The sequence below is a fragment of the Piliocolobus tephrosceles genome, chromosome 10, assembly GCF_002776525.5.
Source record: "Piliocolobus tephrosceles isolate RC106 chromosome 10, ASM277652v3, whole genome shotgun sequence".
NCBI classification, from domain to species: Eukaryota; Metazoa; Chordata; class Mammalia; order Primates; family Cercopithecidae; genus Piliocolobus; species Piliocolobus tephrosceles.
In genome coordinates this window covers 19432972-19452472 of record NC_045443.1, presented here as the reverse complement: position 1 = coordinate 19452472, position 19501 = coordinate 19432972, and the positions used below count along the sequence as shown (strand labels likewise).

The following is a 19501-nucleotide window of genomic DNA, read 5'->3' as shown; positions in this document are numbered from 1 at the left end:
GCTGAGGCAGGAGAACTGCTTGAACCCAGGAGGTGCAGGTTGCAGTGAGCTGAGATCGTGCCCTTGCACTCCAGCCTGGGTGACAGAGAGGACTCTGCCTCATAAATAAACAAATAAATAAATAAATAAATAAAAAATAAAAAGAGTCAAAGTCAGTCAATGATACCACCAGATAAATTTAGGGTTACATTTAAAAATAAAATTCTGTTCATGGCTGTAATCCTAGCATTTTGGGAGGCTGAGGCGGGAGGATCACTTGAGCTCAGGATTTTCAGATCAGCCTGGGTAATATAGTGAGACTCTGCCTCCACAAAAATTGAAAAGAAAACAAAAAAATTAGGTGGGTGTGGAGGTGCACACCTATAGTCCCAGCTACTCAGGAGGCTGAGGTGAGAGGATCACTGCAGAGGTTGCAGTGAGCTGAGATTGCAACATTGCACTCCAGCCTGGGCAACAAAGCAAGTGAGAACTTGTCTCCTTAAAACAAAAACAAAGAAAAAAGATAAGAAAACATTGTACAGATTAACTGATGACATTTTTAAGAACATTAATTATAAAATGCCCTCTTTTGCTCAGGTGCCATGGCTCATTGCCTATAATCCTAGCGCTTTGGGAGGCTGAGATGTGAGGATCACTTCAGGTCAGGAGTTTGAGTCCAGCCTGCTCAACACAGACCCATCTCTATTACACACACACGCACACACACAAAAGCCTTCTTTGTCATACTAATACATCTCTATCATCATCCTAACATGTTAGTTCAACTTAAATGTCCTTAATTTCTGCTTGGCTTTTAAAAATCATACAATATTGCCTCAAAGCATCCACAAACAATGTTAACAATAGCTAACTATAGGTGATCATTTTCACTTTCTCTTCTGTATTTTTTTTTTTTTTTGAGATGGAGTCTTGCTCTGTCGCCCAGGCTGGAGTGCAAATGGCACGATCTCGGCTCACTGCAACCTGTGCCTACTGGGCTCAAGCAATCCTCCCACTTCAGCCTCCTGAGTAGGAGGGACTACTGGCATGCACTACCACGCCTGGTTAATTTATTTTTTTGTAGAGACAGGATCTTGCCACGTTGCCCAGGCTGGTCTCGAACTCCTGGGCTTAAGCAATCCTCCTGCCTTGGCTTCCCAAAGTGCTGGGATTACAACCACGTGCCGCTAGGCTCAGCCAGTCTTTTTTATTTTTTTATTTTTTGAGATGGAGTTTCGCTCTTGTTGCCCAGGTTGGAGTGCAATGGCACGATCTCGGCTCACTGTAATTTCTGCTTCCTGTGTTCAAGTGATTCTCCTGCCTCAGCCTCCTGAGTAACTAGGATTACAGGCATGCGCCACCACGCCTGGCTAATTTTGTATTTTTAGTAGAGACAGGGTTTCACCATGTTGGTCAGGCTGGTCTGGAACTCCTGACCTCAGGTGATCTGCCTGTCTTGGACTCCCAAAGTGTTGGGATTACAGGTGGAAGCCACCGCACCTTGCCTCGGCCAGTCTTTTTAAGTGAAGCATTCAGTCCAATTATATTTGTTGTAATTGCCAATGTATTTAGATTTATTTATAATAATGTATTTTTTTGCTTTGCATTTTCTCCAGTTTCTTTTTTGGATTCTCTTTCTCTCCTTCGAGAGTCTTGCTGTGTTGTTCAGGCTGAAGTGTGAGTGGTACGATCACAGCTCTCTGCAGCCTCGACAATTTCTTTTATCCTATACCCTAGCATGCATACTTAAACTTAAGAAAGTCTAAAGTTAATCAAGATTATTACCATGATTCAGAACAAAACAAAGATGTTAAAGCATATTAATATTAATAAACTTCCTCCTCATTTATATGCTATTGTTGTCAAATAGCTGTATGCTTTAAAAAAAGCCAGATACATTTTTACTTCATAAAATAGAGAGGGGGTCTGGTTATGTTGCCCAGGCTGGTCTTGAACTCCTGGGATCAAGCAATCCATCTGCTTTGGCCTCCCAAAGTGCTGAGATTACAGGTATGAGCCATCGCTCCCAGCCCCTTTAAAGTCTTTGTTGTGGCCAGGTGTGGTGGCTCATGCCTGTAATCCCAACACTCTAGGAGGCTGAGGAAGGCAGACTGCTTGAGCCTAGGAGTTTGAGACAAGCCTGGGCAACATGGTGAAACCCTGTCTCTACAATAAATACAAAAATTAGCCAGGTGTGGTGGTACACGTGTGTAGTCTCAGCTACTTGGCAGGCTGAGGAGGAAGGAGGCTACAGTGAGCTATGATTGCACCACTGTACTCCAGCCTGGGCCGACAGTGAGATCCTGTCTCAAAAAAAAAAAAAGAAAAGAAAAGAAAAAAAAGACTTTGAATAAGGAGACAGGATTAGGATGACAAAGAAAAGGTGTATAAATATTAAATTTTCAAGATGCCAGTATTTTTAAATTAAAAAATGACATTAGATAACCTAGAAAAATATTCTAACTATGAAAAAAGCTATGTGAACATTACTACCACTTCAGTATTCTTTTTTTTTTTTCTTTTTTTGAGACGGAGTCATTGCCCAGGCTGGAGTGCAGTGGCACGATCTTGACTCACTGCAACCTCCACCTCCTGGTTCAAGTGGTTCTCCTGCCCCTGCCTCCTGAGTAGCTGGGATTACAAGTGCCTGCCACCACACCTGGCTAATTTTTGTATTTTTAGTAAAGATGGGGTTTCGCCATGTTGGCCATGCTGGTCTTGAACTCCTGACCTTGTGATCTGCCCGCCTCAGCCTCCCAAAGTGCTGGGATTATGGGCGTGAGCCACTGCGCCTGGCTTCACTTAGGTGTTGTTTGTAGCAGACTACAAAAATCAGTCCAGTGGGTTATGATAAGCATTTATTTTTCTAAAAAGCTTTACATTTTGTCACACTTGCATTATCTCTGCATAAATACATACACACTCTTTTTGGTGAATCCTTTAAAAGTGGCAGATGCTTTTGTCCTAAGTGTTTCAGAATTCACATACTACATTCTACTACATAACCACAATATCACGATCACACTACTAGCTAATATCTAGAACATGTTTAAATTTCCATAATTGTCCTACTTTAGATATTCTTCTTTTAAACCATGGTCCAATCAAGTTTCAAACACTGCGATGTATCTATCCGTTATTTTTGTGTGTGTGTGATGGAGTCTCACTCTGTCACCCAGGCTGGAGTGCAACGGCATGATCTTGGCTCACTGTAACCTCCGCCTCCCGGGTTCAAGTGATTCTCTTGCCTCAGCCTCCTGAGTAGCTGGGACTACAGGTGTGTGTTACCCACGTGCGGCTAATTTTTTGTATTTTTAGTAGAGACAGGGTTTCTTTTACTTTTTTTTTTTTTTTTTTTTGAGACGGAGTCGTACTCTGTCGCCCAGGCCAGAGTGCAGTAGCATGATCTCTGCTCACTGCAACCTCTGCCTCCCCGGTTCAAGCGATTCTCCTGCCTCAGCCTCCTGAGTAGCTGGGATTACAGGCACACGTAACCACGCCCAGCTAATTTTCTATTTTTAGTAGAGACGGGGTTTCATCATGTTGGTCAGGCTGGTCTTGAACTCCTGACCTCATGATCCGCCCACCTCAGCCTCCCAAAGTGCTGGGATTATAGGCACGAGCCACCATGCCCAGCCAAACTTTTATACTTTTAGTAGAGATGGGGTTTCACCATGTTGGCCAGACTGGCAGAGTTTCCATTTCCTGGGAGAGTTTTTTTTTTTTTTTTTTCTGTTTTTGGTTGTTGTTGCTGTTGTTGTTGACCTCCTGACCTCAGGTGACCCACCTGCCTCGGCCTCCCAAAGTGCTGGGACTACAGGCGTGAGCCACCACACCCAGCCTATCTATCTTTTTAATCTAGGATAGTTCTCTCTCTACTCTTTTCTTTATGCAATTGCCTTCTAGAAAAATGACCAGCATTAAGAAAAAAATCAGAGTATACTTTACAGAAATATTATTTCAGAATTTACTTTGTAGAAATTGTGTAAAAATTTGTTTCAGCCATCAATGCCTTATGCATCATTTTAAACACATACACAGAAAAGACCTTGTCCAGGTGTGTTGGCATATGCTTATAATCCTGAGGGGGAAGGACTGTTTGATCCCAGAGTTCAAGACCAGCTTGGGCAACACAGCAACACCTTGTCTCTACAAATACTTAAAAAATTAGTCGGGTATGGTGGTGTGTGCCTGTGGTCCCAGCTACTTGGAAGGCTGAAAAGTGGGAGGATCACCGAGTCTGGGAGGTCGAGGTTACAGTGAGCCATGTTTGCTCCAGTACAGCAGCTCAGGTGACAAAGCAAGGAGACCCAATCACAAACAACAACAACAACAACAAGAACCACCACCATCACAACCAGAAACAGAAAACAACATCAACATCACCAGAAACAGAAAACAACAACAACAACAAGAACCACCACCACCACAACAACCAGAAACAGAAAACATCAACATCACCAGAAACAGAAAACAACAACAGCAACAACAACAACAAAACTCTCCCAAGAAATGGAAAACTTTAAAGTTTGACATAAACTCATTTCTCAGTAAAACCTAATCTGATGTGATGTCTTTTATTTTTATTTATTTGAGACGAAGTCTCGCTCTGTTGTCCAGGCCGGAGTGCAGTGGTGCGATCTCGGCTCACTGCAGCCTCCACTTCCTGGGTTCCAGCGATTCTCCTGCCTCAGCCCCCTGGGTAGCTGGGATTACAGGCACCTGCCACCACGCCCAGCTAATGCTTTTATTTTTAGCATTTATTTATGCCACTTGGAATGACTATGGTAGAAATAGTGTTTAAAAAAAGGGTGCTGCCTCATACCTAGCTCAGATGACATATATCATTTATGGGCTTATCTTTCAATATCTGAAAATTTCTTCTTCTTTTTTTTTTTTTTTGAGACGGAATCTCACTGTGTCGCCCAGGCTGGAGTGCAGTGGCCGGATCTCAGCTCACTGCAAGCTCCGCCTCCCGGGTTAACGCCATTCTCCTGCCTCAGCCTCCCAGTAGCTGGGACTACAGGCGCCCGCCACCTCGCCTGGCTAGTTTTTTTGTATTTTTTAGTAGAGACGGGGTTTCACAGGGTTAGCCAGGATGGTCTCGATCTCCTGACCTCGTGATCCGCCCGTCTCGGCCTCCCAAAGTGCTGGGATTACAGGCTTGAGCCACCGCGCCCGGCCTCTGAAAATTTCTTAATTTAGAAACTCATCAGAGTCCAAAGGTTTCAGATAAAGGGTTGGACTCATATATGAGTCAACATGTAAATGGAATTTACTGCTATTTTAGCAGCAAATTGTCTTCAAAAACAAAAAACAAGAGGTAAAACATATTACAAATGCTGACCTTTAACAACTGAAGTTTCTATCTCTGAAACAGGTTCTGATTTTTCTTCTCCATTAGATTCATCAACCTCTGCCACTGTTGTTAACTCTGGTTCACTCTTGTAGAGTCTATAATCTGGACCCTTGAAAGGAAGACATGTAATTACTCCAAAAAGCCGCTAACAGTTCCTTTTAAAATGTTTACTGCTAAAGACACAAACCAAACTCTAAAAATTAGTAGTCCTAATGAGCCATCTGGGATATAACACAAATAATACCTATGTCACAACTACATGGAAAGAAGAAATTTGAGAAATTTTAAAGTGGCAAAACTTTGTTTTAATATTAAGAATATTTCCGGCTGGGCGCAGTGGCTCACACCTGTAATCCCAGCACTTTGGGAGGCCAAGGTGGGGGTATCACCTGAGGCCAGGAGTTTGAGACCAGCCCAGTCAACATGGTGAAACCCTGTCTCTACCAAAAATACAAAAATTAGCTGGGCATGGTGGTGTGTGCCTATAATCCCAGCCATTCTGAAGGCTGAGGCAGGATAATCACTTGAACCCGGGAGGCGGAGCTTGCAGTGAGCCGAGATTGCTCCACTGCACTCCAGCCTGGGCAAGAGTAAGACCCTGTCTCAAAAAAACCCAAAACAAAACAAAAAAAGAATATTTCTGTTTCTCTTAGGAACAAAGTCACATTTTTATCACGGAATAATTGAGGGCTAAAAATAACTATATTAATTCAATAAATTTTCATTCACAAGGTGGTATAAGTGAGGCTCATCCCAGCACTAAAATTCCTGTCATAGACATTTTGTTGTTCTCAAATTAGCTCAATTCTTATTTCCTTATTCTCTTTGCTTATTATATCCTACATTATTTGCTTAACCCTAAACGTATTTCCCATTTTTAGGGGTGACTTCTCTCCTTAGCAACACCCACATCTTTGAGTAGTTTTCCTAGACCAAAATGCCCACATCCCAGCCCCTTTACCATTCCTAGTAACGATCTTTTCCTTATCCCTTCTTTCTGATCTGAAGGTATAATTTTGCCTCCAATACCCTGAAATGGTATATCTAAAATATGGCTGCTTCATCATGGCCAAAGATACCACTTTATGAAAATATGAAAAATGCTATGAAATTATAAAATATTAAAATTATAAAAATATTAAAAATGAGAATAGCAAAACCAAAACAGGAAAGACACAAATGATGAAGTTACATATAAATCAAAAACTGCTGGCTAAAAATGAGGTTATAAAGGTTATAATAAAAAAAGTTTGAATGGAAAATAAATTATTTTTCAAAAATGAGAGGACAGGTATGATTGATTATTCTGTGGCTATTTCAGCCACTTACACAGTGAGATCCATTTCTTGGATATCCTTGAACTTGATACATCTTCTTTTCTTCAGGCAGATGAACTGGGCCCCTGCTATAACAGAGCAAGGAGCTGCTATCACTGGGCAGAGGGGGGATTATGGGAGGCTGCTCTGTAAAGTCATAGGACCGAGGAAGTGGAGGACGAGGTGGGACTACTTCCTCTTCCTAAAGATTGTAGAACAGTCACCTTATTTAGATAAGCAGATTGAATTAAGCATATCTAAATTCTTTGCAATGGTATATTAACTTAAATTTACTTTAAGATACTAAAAGGGACACTGCCAAGCCAAAAGTCTAATAATGAAAAGTAAAATCAAAAATTTTTATCATAGCCAATAATTGGAATTTAACATATAATTACATCTGATTCTTTCCTGTAACATATAGGTTAGCTTCACACTGAAGCTCAACACTGAAAGAGATTACTATTTAAAACTACTGGGTTTCATTTTAAAACTAGAAGGAAAGAACTGATTTTAAAATCCTATTCTTATATATTCACAATTTATTTATTTATTTGGTAGAGATGGGGTCTCGCTATATTGCAGTGATTTGATCATATATAGCTCATTGCACCCTTGAACTCCTGGGCTCAAGGGACCCTCCTAGCTCAGCTTCCCAAGTAGCTGGGACCAACAGGCACACCATGTCTGGCTAATTTTTTAATGTTTTATAGAGACGGGGGTCTTGCTATGTTTACCAGGCTGGTCTCAAACTCCTGGACTCAAGACATCCTCCTGCCTTGGCCTCCTAAGGTGCTGGGATTACAGGCGCAAGCCACTGTATCTGGCCCCCCAGTTTTTAAGAGAGGAAAAAAAAAGTTATCTCTTTGACTGGCTTTTATACAAAATTCAAAATAATAGATTCTTTTGGTTAGGTTGACAGTATCTCTTTGTAGTTATAATTTCTTTATGCTATGCATGACACACAGCCAACTTATCTATCAACCATCCTATAAATTTTACATAGTATAAGAAACAATGCTAAGTATTCAAACATTACTTAGATTAGAAAAAGTATGACAATGTTAAAATTCTAACAGATAAAAAGCAGAGATTCTATTTTTTTGCATTAAAAAGGGAAGAAAAATTATGTATTAGAAGCACCAAATTACTGATTCAATAAAATTTCAAGATTAAAACAATATCTGTTCAATATATTTAAAAAATATTTTTGTTATTAAGATTAGAGAAGACAATTACTTCTAGTTCATGTCTTAAGCATTAAAAGTAATTTATAATTAGAAAAACAATCCAAACTTACCTCACTTTTGTACTTAACTGTTGAGAAAGGCTTTGATCCTACCATACCTAGAAATATTAGAAAACGTAACTATATTAAACATATCTTTCTAATACTATAGAAAAAAGAACAATTTCTTTTGTTGTTTTGAAATGAAGTCTTGTCCTGTTGCCCAAGTTAGAGTGTAGTGGCATGATCTTGGCTCACTGCAACCTCCGCCTCCTAGGTTCAAGCAATTCTTGTGCCTCAGCCTCTTGTAGCTGGGACTACAGGTGTGCGCCACCACGCCCAACTGATTTTTTTATTTTTAGTAGAGATGGGGTTTCACCATGTTGGTCAGGCTGGTCTTGAACTCCTGACCTTAAGTGATTCACCTGCCTCGGCCTCTGAAAGTGCTGGGATTACAGGCATGAGCCACCACGTCCAGCCAAAAAAAGAACAACTTCATTTCATGTATTTTATTTTTTTAAATTTATTTTTATTCTTATTTATTTATTTATTTATTTGAGACAGAGTCTTGCTCTGTCGCCCAGGCTAGAGTGCAGTGGCAAGATCTCGGCTCACTGCAACCTCTGCCTGCCAGGTTCAAGCGATTCTTCTGTCTCAGCCTCCCGAGTAGCTGGGACTATAGGTGCACGCCACCATGCCTGGCTAATTTTTGTATTTTTAGTAGAGATGGGGTTTCACCACATTGACCAGGCTGGTCTTGAACTCTTGACCTCATGATCCGCCCGTCTCTGCCTCCAAAAGTAGTGGGATTAGAGGCATGAGCCACCACACCAGGCCTTTTTTTTTTTTAATTGTTTTTCACTCTGTTGCCCAGGTTGGAGTGCAATGGCATGACCTCAGCTTACTGCAACCTCCACTTCCCAGGTTCAAGTGATTCTCCTGCCTCAGCCTTCCAAGTAGCTGGGACCACAGGTGTGTACCACCACATCTGGCCAATTTTTTTTTTTTTTTTTTAGTAGAGTCAGGGTTTTGTCATGTTGGCCAGGCTGGTCTTGAACTCCTGACCTCAAGTGATCCACCTGCCTCGGCCTCCCAAAGTGCTGGGATTACAGGCATGAGCCATTGCGCCTGGCCCATTTCACATATTTTAAATGAAGTCTTCAGTTTCTAATCATTCACTTATTGTTTTCAGAATTGGAAACCAATTACATTAAGAAAGCAACAAATATTTAAAGAAGAGTATGGGCAAGTGGGTTTTCTCAGACATTACTGGTATTAACATAATTTAATCCTTCAGGAGGGCAATTTGGCTGCAGCTATCAAAATGGAAAATGTGTGCTTATTTCTCACCTTTTGAAATCTATTAAGCACTAACATAGGTGTTTAGTTGTATATATTAATAATGTTCATTACGGCATGGCTTATGGCAGCAAAAATAAAAACCTCTGAAAAGAACATACATTATCCATCAATATGGAAATGGATAAATAAATTACAGTTCCCTTATACAATGGATTCTTATATTATACTGTATCGTTATGGAGAAAAAAGCAAATTATTGAAAAATAGATATAGGAAGATCTCAGTTCTTGTGGGGATAAAACTTCTACAGTGTAAACATTGTGGGTATTAATAATTACACACACAAGACAGTAATTAGTTTTGTTTAGGTGTGGTTGACAGAGCTTTCGCTTTTTACTTTATAAACCTGTGCTCTGATAAGACTGCCTGTTCAGAAAAATGCATTAAAATAACAAAAGAAACTCAATTATATGTATCATTCCATTTAGACATTCAGTCATGTGCCACATACCAATGTTCTGGTCAGCAGCAGACTACATATACGATAGTGGTCCCATATGATTATAATGCAACTGAGAAATACCTTTTTTTTTTTTTTGAGACAGTCTCCCTCTGTTGCCCATGCTGGAATACAGTGGCATGATCTTGGCTCACTGCAACCTCCACCTCCCGGGTTCAAGTGATTCTCCTATCTAAGCTTTCTGAGTATTTGGGACTATAGGCATGCGCCACCATGCCTGGCTAATTTTTTTTGTATTTTTAGTAGAGACATGGTCTCACCATGTTGGCCAAGCTGGTCTTGAACTCCTGACCTCAGGTGATCTGCCCACCTCAGCCTCCCAAAATGATGGCATTACAGGCGTGAGCCACTGCACCCAGTCAGAGGTGAGAAATATCTATTGCCTAGTTGTTGCCCTCATGTCATAGTATAACACATTACCTTTTCTGTTTGGATATACAAATAACATTGTGTTACAACTGTCTACAGTATTCAGCACAGTCACATGCTGTGCAGGTGTGCAACCTGGGAGCAATAAGCTATACCACATAGCCTAGGTGCGTAGTAGGCCATACAACTAGGTTTGTTTCAGTACACTCTGATTGCACAACACAATCACTTAACAATGCATTTCTCAGAACATAATCTGTCACCAACTGACACATGACTGTAACACTGTGGTCAGTCACAAAATAAAATGCAAAGCTAATTTACCTATTTCTGTAGTACCTCTTTGCTGCTTGTGTTTACTCAGCCCTTCCATGACATCTTGAATTCGCCAAAGTTCTTTCTGAATCTGTGCACGCTGAATTCCTGCTGATTCCGTCTATCAGTAAAAATGGATAGACCATATATAAGAAAAAAAATCATTTACTGAAGTTAAATGATTATATATTAATTATATAAATTCTATTTTAAAAATGCAAATTGCAGTGAATTAAGTGTTACGAATATTTAATATGATTGATGTGACTCTCCCAATTTTGCAATTCCAGTGGCAAATATAAAAGACTGAGCAGAGAAAGAAAAATATTTAATTTTCATACTTAAATATACTATTTTAAATCTTTCCAATAAGCTTTGTCTTGCATTGTTTATGATCCCAGGAAGGCATATTGATTAAAAGGGACCAAAAATGGAAAATACAAACAGAGAGAATGGACACAGAGCAGAAACAAACCCCAAAAGAAAAAATAATTTCTGGGAGGGGGAGACATGGCGGGGCATTGGGGAATGGGTGAGAAATGGAAGGTATACTAACTTCCTAGGTTCTAGAACATAAAAACAACAACAAAGGGACAACTAACAAAATATATCAAGATGAGTTTTGACTGACAGAGTTTAAATGTATTTATTTATTTTTTGAGACGGAGTCTTGCTCTGTCGCCCAGGCTGGAGTGCAGTGGCAAGCTCTCAGTTCACTGCAGCCTCTGCCTCCTGGGCGCAAGTGATTGTGCTGCCTCAGCCTCCTGAGTAGCTGCAATTAGAGGCGAATGCCATAATTTTTGTATTTGTGCAATGGCACAATCTCAGTTCACTGCAACCTCCACCTCCCGGGTTCAAGTGATTGCCCCGCCTCAGTCTCCGAAGTAGCTGGGATTACAGACATGCGCTATCACACTCGGCTAATTTTGTATTTTTAGTAGAGGCGGGGTTTCACCATGTTGGCCAGGCTGGTCTCGAACTCCTGACCTCAGGTGATCTGCTCACCTCGGCCTCCCAAAGTGCTGGGACTACAGGCATGAACCACCACACCCGGCCAATTTTCTTTTAATATTCCATATCATGCCCTCAGGTTAAATACAGTAACTAACTGAAAACAAAATAAGATTACATTGGTTTTCTCTGAGATTCTATTAGAATTCTATGACTCTTATTCATAAATTGGGTAATAATAATACCATTCTGGATAATAATAAACACTATTCTAGGAATTTAACTTTATTTTTAAAAATAGGCAATGACATACAAAAACTGTCACATTGCCTAGAACAGTATTTTTTCACTATCAGTTATTAATGACTATAGATATTAGAATATAATCAGTATTGCATCAATATGCTAAAAAAAGTCCTCTAAGGGGTAGAAATATGTTTTCAGCCAGGCACAGTGGCTCACATCTATAATCCCAGCACTTTGGGAGGTTGAGGTGGGCGGACTGCTTGAGCTCAGGAGTTCAAGACCTCCCTGGGCAACACAGAAAAACCCCATCTCTACCAAAAATACAAAAATTTAGCTGGGCGGGGTGGTGTACGTCTGTCGTCCCAGCTACTTGGGAGGCTGAGGTGAGAGAATCACTTGAGCCTGGGGGAAGAGGTTGCAATGAGCTAAGATTGTGCCACTGTCCTCCAGCCTAGGTGACAGAGCGAGACTCTGTCACAGAGGGGAAAAAAAGAAATATGTTTTCAAAGTCTTCCAAGCACTTGGGAGTTGATCAAAAGATTAAAAAAATTAAAAGAAAATGAAAAAGAAAAAACTCAAGCAAAAAATTCTGTAAGCCTAAAGACTATGGACTAATGCTGCTTCAAAAAGGCACTACATAACCTAAGTTATCTAGTTTTCCAAGCTACAGCCTGGAAGCATCAAAAAGTAAAAAAAAAGAAAGTACCCATATAAGAGCCAAACACAATGACAGCCCAGAGATGTAAATACTGACACAGAGGATGGGAAGATCACTATAAATAACAAGTCCTTGCACATCTATATACAACATGTATTACTTTTATAAAATTTAAAAGATATATGATCATTGCAACCTCTGCCTCCCGGGTTCAGGTAATCCTGCCTCAGCCTCCTAAGTAGCTAGAATTACAGGTGTGTGACACCATGCCCAGCTATTTTTTTTTGTATTTTAGTAGAGATGAGGTTTCGTCATGTTGGCCAGGCTGGTCTCGAACTCCTGACCTCAAGTGATTTGTCTGACTTGGACTCCCAAAGTGCTGGGATTTCAGGCATACACCACTGTGCCTGGCCAACTTTGAACTATTTTTCAAACACTTGTTAGTAATTTGAGTTTTCGTACGATTAGTTACTCATGTTCTTTGTATCTTTTTCTAATGGACTATTTCTCCAAATCAAAAAAAAAAAAAAAAACTTCCTTGCAAATCTAGATAGTTATCCCTTGTTGAATTTCTTTCTTTTTTTTTTTTTTTTTTGAGACGGAGTCTGGCTCTGTCGCCCAGGCTGAAGTGCAGTGGCCGGATCTCAGCTCACTGCAAGCTCTGCCTCCTGGGTTTACACCATTCTCCCGCCTCAGCCTTCCTAGTAGCTGGGACTACAGGCGCCCGCCACCTCGCCCGGCTAGATTTTTGTATTTTTTTTAGTAGAGATGGGGTTTCACCGTGTTAGCCAGGATGGTCTTGATCTCCTGACCTCATGATCCGCCCGTCTCGGCCTCCCAAAGTGCTGGGATTACAGGCTTGAGCCACCGCGCCTGGCCCCCTTGTTGAATTTCTGAGGTCAAACATACATCCTCCCAGTAGGTCATCTTTTTACTTTGTCTATGTTGCCTTCATTGAGGGTAAATCTTTAACTTTGATAAAGCCAAATGTTGTTCAACAATTCCCTCTCTTTCTCTCTCTGCTTTGTGGATATTCATGGTCTGCTGTTAAACTCTCTATTCTGTTCCATTGGTCTATTTTTTCCTGTACCATGTTTAACACTATAGTTTTGCATTATGTTTCCTTGTTTATTTATTTAACAAACACTTATATAGTGTGCTTTATATGCCTGGTTTCATTCTACATGCTGCAAAAATATAAACATATTTATCCTCATAATAACCTAGTAGGAGTAGGTACTAGTTTATTTTATAGTTGCGGAAACTGAGACCCAGAGTTGTTATGTAACTGGTCTAAGGCTGTATATGCAATGTCACCATTCATAGAGTATGACTTTTAGTTCTTTTATTTTTTTTTTTAATTTCTTAACTACTTGTGGTCTTTATTATACCTTAAAAATATTAGAACCATTTAAGAAATTTCTTTAGAAAATTCTACTGGAAATTTGGTTGGAATAAAATTGCATTTATGGGAAGAATTTTCATTGTGATGATGTTAAATCAGACCATCCATGAATATGGTATACCAATTACACTTCTCCATTAATTTAGGTCTTCTCTTATATTCTATAATAAGGTTACTAAATTTTCATAATAAATATATTTTTTGGTAGGTTAAATCTGGGATTGGCAAATTTCTGTGGCCTGCAGCCTCTTTTGGTATGGCCTGTGAGTTAAGAATAAATTTTACATTTTTAAGAAGTTATAGCTGGGTACAGTGGCTCATGTCTGTAATCCCAGCACTTTGGGAGGCTGAGGCGGGCAGATCACCGGAGGTCAGGCGTTCAAGACCAGCCTGGCTAATATGGTGAAACCCTGTCTCTACTAAAAATACAAAAATTAGCCAGGTGTGGCGGCACATGCCTGTAATCCTAGCTGCTAGGAAGGCTGAGGCAGGAGAATCACTTGAACCCGAGAGGTGGAGGTTGCAGTGAGCAGAGATCACGCTACTGCACACCAGCCTGGGCGAAAAGAGAAAAACCAACTTCAAAAAAAAAAAAAAAAAAAAAAAAAAGTTGTAAGAAAACAAAAAATATTAAATATGTGACAGTGACACATCTGGCCTTTACAGAAAGTTTGCTGACCTCTAGTTACATCTTAGGTATTTATAGCTATTTTTCTAGTGTATTTAGTATCTCATTTTTGTAGCTGATTTCTTTTCTTTTTTTTTTTTTGAGATGGACTTTTGCCCATCACTCAGGCTGGAGTGCACTGGCACAATCTCGGATCACTGCAACCTCTGCCTCCCAGGTTCAGGTGATTCTCCTGCCACAGCCTCCCGAGTAGCTGGGACTATAGGTGCCTGCAGCTGGTTATCGTAGCCGATTACTGACAGTGTCACTTCAGTGTCCGATACAGAAGTCCCAGCTACATGTGGCCATTTAAATTTAGATAAACTGGGCTTGGTGACTCATGCCTGTAATCCCAGCACTCTGTGTTTTTTTTTTTTGAGACAGAGTCTCCCGTTGTCGCCCAGGCTGGCATATAGTTGCGTGATCTCCACTCCACTGCAACCTCTGCCTCCCAGGTTCAAGCGGTTCTCCTGCCTCAGCCTTAAGTAGCCGGGACCACAGGTGCCCAGCTAATTTTTGTATTTTTAGTAGAGGTGGGGTTTCACTGCATTGGCCAGGCTGGTCTCAAACTTCTGGCCTCAACTGATCCTCCCACCACGGCCTCCCAAAGTGCTGGGATTACAGGCATGAGCCATTGTGCCCAGCTGATGATCCCAGCACTTTGGAAGGCTAAGGTGGGAGGATCACTTGGACCCAGGAGCTCAAGGTTTCACCTAGGATCATGCTACTGCACTCCAGCCTGGGTGACAGAACAAAACCCTGACTCAATAAATAAGTAAATAAATTTAGATAGTTAACATAAAAACAACTGAAAGTTCAGTTTTAGTTGTATAGTCACAATAGTCACATTTCATATGCCCAACTACTACATGTGGCCAGTACTACGCTGGACAGCCCAGATAGAGGGCGGCCGAATTTCTGATTCAACCTTACTAATTTTTTTTTTTTTTGAGATGGAGCTTCACCCTTGTTGCCCAGGCTGGAGTACAATGGTGCGATCTCAGCTCCCTGCAACCTCCACCTCCCAGGTTCAAGCAATTCTCCTGCCTCAGCCTCCCGAGTAGCTGGGATTACAGGTGCTTGCCACCAAGCTCAGCTCATTTTGTATTTTTAGTAGAGATGGGGTTTCACAATCTTGGCCAGGCTGGTCTTGAGCTCCTGACCTCATCATCCTGGCTAATTCTGTATTTTTTTAGTAGAGATGGGGTTTCATCATGTTGGTCAGGCTGGTTGGTCTCAAACTTAACTAATCTTTTATTCATTGTCTGTTAAGTCCACGCATTTCCAACTAAAAGGATCAAATTTACATTGGTCATAAGCATGAAGTAAGTTTTATTATTTTCCTAAACATATATTATCTGCATTCCTCAGAGAAACATTTTAAGACAAGTATTATTATTTCTTTTTCTTTCTTTTTTTTTGAGATAGAGTCTCGCTATACGTTGCCCAGGCTAGAGTGCAGTCATGGGATCTCAGCTCACTGCAACCTCTACCTCCTGGGTTCACGTGATTCTCCTGCCTCAGCCTCCCAAGTAGCTGGGATTACAGATGCCTGCCACTACACCTAATTTTTGTATTTATAGTAGAGATAAGGTTTCGCCATGTTGGCCAGGCTGGTCTCGAACTCCTGACCTCAGGTGATCTACCTACCTCAGCCTCCGAAAGTGCTGGGACTATAGGTGTGAGCCACCATGCCCGGCGAAGTATTATTATTTCTATTTTATAGATAAGAAAACTAACCCTTGGAACTAGGTGTCAGATCTATTTGCTTATTAACTAGATTCTTTATAGCAAATGGTGCTGTATCTTCCCCTATTCTAATGATATGTCAGTGAAGTCAACAGGCCAAATGTAATTTCACAAAATGAGAGACATTTAATATAGAAAGGATTAGAATAATTTTATTAAAAAGATGAAATAATGGCTAGGCGCAGTGGCTCAAACCTGTAATCCCAGCACTTTGGGAGGCTGAGGCAGGCGGATCACCTGAGGTCAGGAGTTTGAGACCAGCCTGACCAACATAGAGAAACCCTGTCTCTACTAAAAAAAAAAAGAAATACAAAATTAGCTGGGCTTGGTGGTACATGCCTGTGATCCCAGCTACTTGGGAGGCTGAGGCAGAGGAATCGCTGGAACCTGGGAAGCAGAGGTTGTAGTGAGCCGAGATCACGCCACTGCTCTCCAGCGTGGGCAACAAGAGCAAAACTCCATCTCAAAAAAAAAAAACAAAAAAAACAAAAAAAACCATATATATAAACAAAATATTCATTATTTGATAAATCCATATAATTCAACATCTCAATACCAAGTGACACAGATGGACTTGTGAAAGGATATGAAACCATGTTTTTAGGAACTGCAGAGCTGAGACTGCTAGGAGCACAGAACACTCCAGGGCTCACCATGTGCCCAACAGAACAAAGAACTCTTAAACAAGTGGGGATGGTCTACTTTGTGAGATAGTAAGATTCCTGTCATTAAAAGTATTCAAATCCAGGTCTCAGGTAGCCAATAATGTAAAAACTGTTAAGGGTATGCATAAATCTAACAAGGTGGATTGTACAGTACCAGTAAAAACAGTTAAAACAATATAAAGAATATTATATTTCTGTACCTGAACTTCACCAAGGTGATCTAGCTGCTCTTGCATCTGGTTCCTGGTAACAGTTACATCGTATTCTAACTTATCATATTCTCTCCATGCTCGTTCCAATTCCTAAAACCAAAAAATGTTAATTACTTTAACGGGGAAAATGTGCTTTTACGGTGTTATCACTCCAATTGTAACTTTCTAGATTTTAGAAAGTTGCATAGTTTTTTACTTAGCAAAACAGGAATTTTTATAACCATTTTTGTCCCTTTTTAAAACTCAATTCACCAAAAATTTACTAAGCAACCTAAGTATTATTGTGCTGCTGTTTATTTCCTAACATGCAGAAGTGGCATAAATAAAACATTTTCTTATCTGTCTTCATAAAAAGTTCTCCATCAATGAAAATACTTTGTATTTTAGCATATTGGAATTTCAATAACATCAGAGGCTTGACATGACTTTACTTACAATAAGCTTATAGTAATACAGTAAAACAAATGAATTTAGCTAGCTATTTAAACAATTCAGTGAATCCCATTTGTGAAGACTCAATATAGACACTATTATCCATCTGTACTTTTCTCCTTTGGAAAAAAATCACCCCTGAACCATAATATCACAGAGAAGACTTTGATGTTTTGTCTTTAACAGCTTGTCATTTGTTGAATATAGAATAATTCTAGAGGTGCTTAAAAATACATCATCTGCCAGGCACAGTGGCTCACGTCTGTAACCTCAGCACTTTGGGAGGCTGACGGAAGCAGATCACTTGAGCTCAGGAGTTCGAGACCACCCTGGCCAACATGGTGAAACCCTGTCTCTACTGAAAACACAAAAATTAGCTGGGCCCGATGACTTGTGCTTGTGGTCCTAGCTACTTGGGAGGCTGAGGAGGGAGAATCGCTTGAACCCAGGAAGCAGAGGTTGCAGTGAGCCGAGATTGCGCCTTGGGAGGCTGAGGCGGGCAGATCATGAGGTCAGGAGTTTGAAACCACCTGACCAACATAATGAAACTCTGTCTCTACTAAAAATACAAAAAAAAAAAATTAGCCTGTAATCCCAGCTGCTTGGGAGGCTGAGGCAGGAGAACTGTTTGAACGTGGGAGGCGGAGGTTGTAGTGAGCCGAGATTGCGCCATTGCACTCCACCCTGGGTGACAGTGTGAGACTCTGACTCAATAAATAAATAAATAAAGTAAAAGGGGAAAAAAAAGAGCTATTTTATTTTGTATATTTTGTAACTAGCTTAAAATAACTTTAGGAAATTTAAGTGATTGGCTGGGTGTGGCAGCTCCTACATGTAATCCCAGCACTTTGGGAGGTTGAGGCAGGTGGATCACTTGAGCCCAGGAGTTCGAGACCAGCCTGGGCAACACAGAGAGACCCCATCTCTACGAAAAAATACAAAAATTTTCCAGGTGTGGTGGTGCTTGCCTGTGGTCCCAGCTACCTGGGGTAGGCCTGAGGTGGGAGGATCGCTTGAGCCCAGGAGGCCGAGGTTGCAGTAAGCTAAAATTGTGCCACTGCACTCCAGCCTGGGTGACAGATGAAGACCATGTCTCAGAAAAGAAAAGAAAAGAAAAGAAAAGAAAAGAAAAGAAAAGAAAAGGAAAGGAAAGAAAAAAAAAAATGAAGCTATCTTGCCAGTCGTTTTTTTAAAATTAAAAAAAATCTTAGGCAAAGAAAAATTATTCAAAATGTACTGGGAAAACAGATGTGTGCCACCACCCCTATGCCCGGCTAATATTTTGTGTATGTATGTATGTGTGTATACACACACACACACACACCTATACACAATATTTTGTGTATATACACACATATATATACACACACACACACACACACACACATATATATGTATTTTGGTAGACAGGATTTTGCCATGTTGCCCAGGTTGGTCTCTAACTGCTGGGCTCAAGTGATTCCACCAGCTGAGATTACAGGTGTGAGCCACCATACCTGGTCAGCAAATTCTTTTTACATGAATAAATATGAAAATTAATTTCCTTTAACAAAAATTAATTCTAGCCATGTTTTAATTTGCGTGCACTACAAAAACTGCAAATTTAAATAGTGGGTCTTTGATGGCTTTAGGGAGGATATATAAAGACAGTGGATCCAATGACAGCCCAGTGGCTAAGAGGGTATTACAGGCTAACACCTAACCTCCCCTGTGGAAATGCCAGAGTTTAGGGCAGGCTTAACTGCACCGCAGAGGCATTTAAGCATAAGAACATTTCAGGATGGTAGGAATCCTTCTCTTTCTTAAAGAAACATGAAAAATACAGATTGAGAGCTAGACATTACTTTATCAATATTTTAGAAGTGAAGTGGCACAGTATACTTTCAATTTTCCTAACCCGGAGATCCTGCCACTGAACTGGTTCAAGTCCTATGACCCTGCTAGGCCTACCTGTTTCTGTCTTTACCTCAGCTCCTCAAACATGATTACCAGGTGGGTAGGAACACAAGACAACAGAGGACAGCAAGCAAAGGGCAGCAATGGCACAACACATTTCCTCCCAAAATCTGGTATTTCACTAAAGAATTTACTAGATTATATGAATACCATGCTAATAATCTTTAAATGT

General features: G+C 40.5%; 1 protein-coding gene across 6 annotated transcripts in view; it reads right to left on the bottom strand.

The window, feature by feature from the left end:
* Window positions 1–19501, bottom strand: part of PLEKHA5 (pleckstrin homology domain containing A5) — a 258282-nt gene that overhangs the window by 20314 nt on the left and 218467 nt on the right. For 4 of the 6 annotated variants that reach the window (XM_023226158.2, XM_023226160.2, XM_023226161.2 and 1 more), the window contains 4 exons: window positions 16930–17031; window positions 10398–10509; window positions 7955–8001; window positions 5327–5447 (listed from right to left, as the gene is read on the bottom strand). In XM_023226158.2, coding sequence (XP_023081926.1) covers window positions 5327–5447; window positions 7955–8001; window positions 10398–10509; window positions 16930–17031 — 382 coding nt within the window. Of the gene's footprint in view, window positions 1–5326; window positions 5448–6667; window positions 6857–7954; window positions 8002–10397; window positions 10510–16929; window positions 17032–19501 lie in introns of all 6 variants that reach the window. The other 2 variants (XM_023226165.2, XM_023226159.2) reach the window with 2 other exon arrangements.